Below are 7,499 nucleotides of genomic sequence, written 5' to 3'. Positions count from 1 at the left end.
ACATAAGCTCATAGTTGAATCCAGAATTTCACTTCCCATTGGCTACACATTTATAGTACAACTTTTTATACTGTTATTAAAAAAAATAAATTAGTCTACATTTTAAAAATGTAGCCAGTATAACTATTCTGAAAAATTTCATTTATCAGTTTGATTTGCTGACAAAATTAATTTCTGTCTAATTACATTCTTATTTAATCATTACAAGGTAATTCTCGTAATTCCTGAATGTTGTTGATTATTAATGCCCCTTGTAGAAAATTTAAGTATTCCTATGTAATGAAACTGCTGGAGAAATCAGAGAGAAGCTGCAACAGATTAACATGAAATAAATACTATAGATAGTATTTAAAAGGCACACAAATACTTCAAACACATACAGTTTCAAATCTTTATTGTTTTAAAATTCTACATGTCTTTTACAATTACAATAATTTGTTACTTAAATGACTCTTGTATGGTTAATGTACAATGAGTTTTTTCCTGAAACTCAACCATGAAATACAATTTCATCAATATGATTTTTCTAAATAGATTAATACAAGATTTCTGTTTTGTTGGGAAGAACAAGTGCTTCACTTTGAACAAACGGCACAAGTGTCTTCCCTTCAGAATCTGTGTGATCAATCCATCGAAAGTGCTTTTGAAGATTGCAGATCTAACTGCGACTGATTTTCAAAATCAGTCTATCAAATTACAAGTTGTTTTTTTTTTTTTAACATTAAAGAGCATTTTCATGTAATGAAACAAGTTGCAGTAGTTATTTTTATTCATCTACTGAGGCAAACTCATGTTGAAGAAAAATTATATGATTATCTGCATGCAATGAACACTCCTCTTTAAATAGTTGATGAATTTTACACATATAAAGAATCTGTTAAAGAGTGCAAGTACTTTGATAATGATTTCACAAAAGGACGTATGCTGGTAATAATGGTAACTAACATTTAACATCTAAATACAAGCTAATGTATATTTAACAGGCAATTAACATGGCTAACAAACCATGTTTCATGTGGTTGCCCTTTGAGAAAATGAACTCATTTGGTCCACACTCTTAAAGTTATCTAGGTAAAAAAATTGGAACAGTTAGGGCCAGAGTTTTTGATGAAATTCTTGTTTCTAAAATATGACCTGTTAAAAAGTAAAAGCAGTACATCAATGACGTATCTTGTCACAACCTCTGTATAAAAAAATGGCCTGCTATTTGGAGCGATGAACGAGCACTGAAGGACAAGTCAAAAAAGAATGGAGACAGAATGAACTAAAAATCTGTTGTGTTATACTTTCTTGTTCCACGGTACTGCTTTCACTCGGTAGAATTTTGTACCCAAAGGAACTTTAAATCTGTTTTGCGCCTACAAAAAAAAAAAATCAAATTACATTAGAAATGTGGGATTATTCCTCCGATTTTTACACTTTTAAGCCGAAACTGATTCCCACCTCTCAGCATTTACAAGACCCTTTGGAGTCTGGCAAGGTTCTGGGCAGTATGGACACAACTACCCAAGCCACTGCTCACTTACTCTTTTTTCTAGTTCCCCTTCTCTTGCTATTCACTGACTAAAAACCAGAGCAGGAATGGCAGAACATAGGACAATTTTCATCTCACTTATACAGAGAGTACTTTTCACAATTCTTACAAACATTAAATCCAATCTTCTCCTCTATTAATTTTGTCAGATGATTTTCCATTCCTATTTCCTTACCTTTTTTGCCTGGCAATATTCCTTTTCCATCACTTTTCCTAGCACCCAAGGTCTCCTAGATGCACCTGAAGCTAAACAGACAATATTTTTATTATTTTGGATAATCAACTACAGGTAACAGGATATTACATTCAATATGGTTAAAGGTTATTTGCTAAAGTGATTTCACTTGAGAGCAGAAATTCTTCAAAAAACCCCTCTTTTTTTAATAAATTAACAAAATTAAACAAGTTCAGACGTCAAGACAGGTCACTGGCATTTTAAAACAAAATTTAAACTGAAAAATCAATTTTTTTGTTTGAAAGTTAACATTAGAGAAGATAAAAGCAAATCAAAACTGAAATTCATTTAATGATTCAACATTATTGTAGTCAACCCAGCTTGACTTTTTGGTCTGATTTAAGGTGAGAATTTCTTGAAGTATTTCAAAGGATAGAAAGTCTTCTGTGCTCAGATATTATCATTGCCCTTACTGAAACATTTGATGATTATTTTTCTGTATTAGTGATGGAAATTAGTTACTCATAAATAATAATTTTAAAGCCCTGCAAGTCTGCTAGTTTTCACTGCAGTCTTTGAGAGCACCCGATACTGTTCAGAACGGATAAAAGTGAAAAACCTCATTAATACAACACTGACAGGTCAAAAGAGCAACAAAGTGGGCATAAATACATCTTCAGCTTGTATCCTTTTCTGTAACAGTAAGGAAACGCATATTTGCCTTGTGTTCCAAGAAATTATATCCATTTTACTTGCTTTGCTCTTTTCCAACTATCACTAATCATGACATGAAGAACACGTCAAAACAGACGAAAGGAACAGCTCACATATGCTCTGCGTAATACTAAAATCAATGCTTTTCTAAGCATATTTATGAGATACTGTATCTAGCGACTACAACATGAGTCACTCAAGAACCAGAGTTTGAAATTTTAATCTTACCCTTCACAATTAATCTTACTATTGATAATGGAGCAGATTCGGTTCTACTCCACACTCCTACAAATCAGTGCAAGGTATTCATACCTGGCCTGAATGCTCCACAACTAACTTAAGTTTTTTTGAATTTGCTTGGCTGACAGACTTAATTGATCTAGCAAAGATAGTGAGAAAGATGCAGGGTTTTTTTCCTTAGATTTGCAAATGAAAACTTCCATATTCTGAAGATAAGGGACAACACAGAAACCATGCAGTCCTCAAAAAATTTCAGTGTTGTCATAGCATTCAAAGTGGTCTTAATGTAGGTAGAGACAACCTACAACAGCCTAAATCCCTGACACTTAATCCTGTAGGTGAATCTACACAGCATTATTAACTCGATATGTACGTGTTAGTACAAAAGGTCAGATTTAGATGCAACATTTTGGCAGCCCTTAAAACAATAATTTGCAGCACCTAGGTCCACACCAATTTTAATCTGTCACAAATAATACTAGTGTTCAGAGTTTCATTTTCCCCACTTCCGTGATGCAGAAATAGAATCAAGACATGGTTTCCTCAAGTACTGAGCTAGAGACAAATGCGTTTCTAAAGCAAATGGTAAGTCTTTGTGTTTGTTTTATGTACAGTTTCAGTGTTCAGAGTTTCATTTTCCCCACTTCCCTGATGCAGAAATAGAATCAAGACACGGTTTCCTCAAGCACTGAGCTAGAGACAAATGCGTTCCTAAAGCAAATAGTAAGTCTTCGTGTTTGTTTTATGTGCAGTTTTCTCAAATTTGAGACTAACTCTGGTTAGCAAGTGGTAAGGAATGGAGCAAGCTAAGTCCATTTGAAAACAGATAGGTCAGTGAATTGTGTACTCAGAGTAATATACCAACTGACACGCCTTTTACCTTATATATGTAAACCAACAGTAAGAAAATAAATCATATACCCCATAGTTATGTGTGCACTACTAATACCATAGTTCAGAATGTATTATGTCTATAAGATAGGAGTTCTTCCTGTATGTTTCACGGAACACACATGGGACAGATTCTTCAGCAGTCTCAGAATGCAGTTAGAGCTTCGTGGTCTTCTGGAGACTACACAATTATTTCAGAGCTATCATCTTTCATCATAACTGAAATCTACAACGAGTCTGCTCATTGGGAATAAGTTGACAGCTTCTGACATGCAATAACATACAGAAACTTTTACTGATAAATTAGAATGAATACAAAATGTTCTTAGACAATTCTGCAACAAAGTTGGGAACACAGGTGGGTTTGCAAAAAATACTAGGTGTGACAGTCTAAAGACGTTTACATGAATCTAATGTAGCACATAGTTTAAAGCAAAGCATTGTTATTTTTCCTCATTTAAAAAAGATTAATACTTCAGTTTAACTAAATTTACATAGCTGCTAAAACCAGCCAACAAACAATGTGAAGATTAAGGGAGTAAATAAGCAGATGTGCCATCAACCTGAACACAAGCAAAACATACAGAAACCGTTCTCTGAAAACTTATAAGCTCTGCTAAACACCATTTAAATTGGATGGAAAAACTTGATCAGCAAAAACATTGCTTCCAAATCCCCATCTACTGTGGTCTACACTTTGTTATTTCAGACATGTATTTGGGTTAATAAATTCCAGTCACTTTGAGGAGATGAGCTATGGAGAGAACAAATTTTATCCAAAGATAATCTTCAAAGAACGTAATAAAATCAGGTATTAAAAAATAAGAACAGAGCATGCAGTTTTGACAGAAATGTTACCTTGACTTTTGTATTTACTTTCCTCATCAAAAAACATAAATCTACATAAAAATAAGCCTGAGACCTACACAATTATACATTACTATTCATGCTACTGAATAGCTAAGCAGCCCAATGGGAGTTTTCCCCATAGATATGTTAACGTACTCTGTGTATGTACAAAATCGGCATTTGCTCGCTCTCCCCTTTTTTTTCACAGCTTACTTTGAAGATGCAGATATTTTTCCCTATCTTTCCAAGATATTAACATCTATATAAATTTTTGATTTAATGTTCTGCCTTGAAAAATGTTTAGCATCAAAACAAATAGCAAAAGCTACAAAGATAGCTGACAGCTATCTATATTACATGCTTCTCATATTTATCACATAATATTTATAAAATCACTTACTCAGTGTTAGAAAGTTTAGCGTTATTTGTAGGAGGAGATAATAATTGGAAGTAATCTGACACTTACCACACTCACCTGGTTTGAGATCCAGTGCAGCAAGAGATTCTGAGTGCAAGAAATACAAGGTTGGACTAACAGTAAACAATACATAGTTGTCATGCCTTTCGTCCAAGATGATGAGAACCATATCACCAACCTGAAAACTGGGGGGGGAGGGAAAAAAAAAAATAAAGGAACTTCACTAAAAAAAAGCACAGAAGCTTAAAACTACATTTATTGCACTACAATTTTTTCCCAAGTATTGCACAGACTGAGACATAGTTGAACAGCAGCACAGACATTTCTACTTGTTATGCCAACTCATATACATCTTATATTTTCTGAAGTCAACAAAACATTCTACCTTTTAAAAAGTTTTTGAAATGTTTTGTTACATCCATCAGCTTAAATTAACAAAATACTAATGTTTCAATTCTCTATTATTTTTATCCAACAATACTTATGGTAATGATCACTGTACCAGTGTTTACAAACACTCTTCTGATGTTTTAAACTGAAGTCAATTTGAACACAGAAAAAATACAGCAAAACATTTAAGTAGCTACTCAATCTTAAAAGTTTAAGCACACAGGACAAAGAAGGGATGACGTGTTCATCTTTGATCAAAGGGTTAAAAGCAAAAGAAACACCATGGTGACCTTACACAAGAAGTTTCAAAAACCTGTTTCTTCCTGACACCAGTGTAACACAAGAAGCCACCAAGTTCTCATGCAAAGTTTCAGTAACAGAATTCAGAGAACTTTTTCTGTCTTCAACTTCTCTTTCACGGTGCAATTACATTGGAAGTAAATTATTTATCCATTAATGAAATCAAGTCTATGACAAACACCATGGTGACCTTACACAAGAAGTTTCAAAAACCTGTTTCTTCCTGACACCAGTGTAACACAAGAAGCCACCAAGTTCTCATGCAAAGTTTCAGTAACAGAATTCAGAGAACTTTTTCTGTCTTCAACTTCTCTTTCACGGTGCAATTACATTGGAAGTAAATTATTTATCCATTAATGAAATCAAGTCTAGAATAGCTACAAATTAAGCCTTAGACCATGAGAGGGCTCTAAGAATAAATAGTACTACTACTCTGGGGATGAGGGAGGAAGTGGCAGAGAAAGGGGAAAACTCTTCTCCATAAAAGGAGATCACAGATACATAGTCAGAGATAAATAGGTAAATCTAGAGAGAAATTTAGCTCATCATCTTTAAAGTTCTCTTTCAGATTAAATAAACAATATTCCAGGCTTTTCTGCCTGGACTTACTATGATGACAGACTATACTGACTTAGATAAAGACATCTCTACTGGACAGATGAATTCTTCTTTCATGACATTTTCCTCAAAGACTACCAAGAGAGTTGCCAGAACATTCAGATGCTCACAGGAAAAGCTGATTCTGAACATAGTGACCTTGTTACAATAAAAATGCAATTTGGTGTAATTCAGAAAACAGTAAAGGAATACTCTTTGTTGGTTTTCTTTCCAAGAAACTTCTTTTTATATTACTCAATTAATATCAGACTGAAATTACTTAGGAACTTTCTCTGTAGCTTTCATATTTTGCAAGAATTAATAGTTCTTTTTCCAGGAACAATTCTACATGCAGCTGCTAACAGATTGATAATATCAAACAAAATATTTGAGTTAATTTCATTTCATTCTGTCAAGGTAAGCCAAAAATTTTGAAGACTTCATGAAGGTAAAACTTCTTTTGAAATATAATGGAGCACTACGCATATTCAGGGTGAACAGGATTCGTTCCACTTTTTCTTAGCATGATTTCAAGAAGGTTACAGATGAACAAAAAGTAATCTAAAAGAAAACTCTGGGAGGATTCTAGAAATCCCATGAGGTATTATCCTTATGAACCATGTAAAGAAAGGCACAGAATTCAGGAAAGCCACCGACATACAGAATTCAGAAAGGCCTTTTTTTGTTTAAAAAAAATTGATTTATGCCCAACTGGGATGGTTCAATAACTGATGGCTAAACTACAGAGATGACCTATGTATCTTTTCACCACAGAGCAAGGAAAGAACAACTGTGACATTCTTTAACTACATACTTATTATTGAAGGTATATCCATCTGTTTATATGAAAATTAACATGTACTTACTCTCTAATTGCTATTTTTTCAGAATGTCTTGAGGATACTGATGACATGCTCTGAGACATCTATAAAGAAGAGAAAAGCTATAAAGTATTGGCAAGCTATGATGAAATGTACGTTGCAGGTAACAATATGGTTAAGATAAATAATTTATTATTGATTGAAAACAGTGTCTATTCTTGCAGATCTTATATTCAGGCAAGAAAACAGCATACCTTTCTGTCATCCTGTTCTGTAGCAGGTTTGGCTGGTGTGTGTTTGTGGTTTTGATAGAAGAGAAAAGCTATAAAGTATTGGCAAGCTATGATGAAATGTACGTTGCAGGTAACAATATGGTTAAGATAAATAATTTATTATTGATTGAAAACAGTGTCTATTCTTGCAGATCTTATATTCAGGCAAGAAAACAGCATACCTTTCTGTCATCCTGTTCTGTAGCAGGTTTGGCTGGTGTGTGTTTGTGGTTTTGATTTGTTTTGGTGGTTTTGTTTTTTTTTTTTTTAATAGCTACCTTATGAAATTGGTCTCCTC

General features: G+C 33.7%; 1 protein-coding gene across 4 annotated transcripts in view; it reads right to left on the bottom strand.

Moving 5' to 3' along the window:
- Nucleotides 1-377: 377 nt before the first annotated feature.
- RB1CC1 (RB1 inducible coiled-coil 1) overlaps nucleotides 378-7,499 on the bottom strand; it is an 83,989-nt gene continuing 76,867 nt past the window's right edge. For 3 of the 4 annotated variants that reach the window (XM_009289349.2, XM_009289350.2, XM_009289352.1), the window contains 4 exons: nucleotides 6,975-7,033; nucleotides 4,870-5,006; nucleotides 1,710-1,780; nucleotides 378-1,358 (listed from right to left, as the gene is read on the bottom strand). In XM_009289349.2, coding sequence (XP_009287624.1) covers nucleotides 1,281-1,358; nucleotides 1,710-1,780; nucleotides 4,870-5,006; nucleotides 6,975-7,033 — 345 coding nt within the window. In that variant the 3' untranslated portion in view covers nucleotides 378-1,280. The remainder of the gene's footprint in view (nucleotides 1,359-1,709; nucleotides 1,781-4,869; nucleotides 5,007-6,974; nucleotides 7,034-7,499) is intronic. The other variant, XM_009289351.2, reaches the window with a different exon arrangement.

This window comes from Aptenodytes forsteri, unplaced genomic scaffold (genome assembly GCF_000699145.1).
Source record: "Aptenodytes forsteri isolate BGI_AS27 unplaced genomic scaffold, ASM69914v1 Scaffold139, whole genome shotgun sequence".
NCBI classification, from domain to species: Eukaryota; Metazoa; Chordata; class Aves; order Sphenisciformes; family Spheniscidae; genus Aptenodytes; species Aptenodytes forsteri.
The sequence above is the reverse complement of the archived record's forward strand: the minus strand, read 5'-3'. Positions and strand labels throughout refer to the sequence as shown.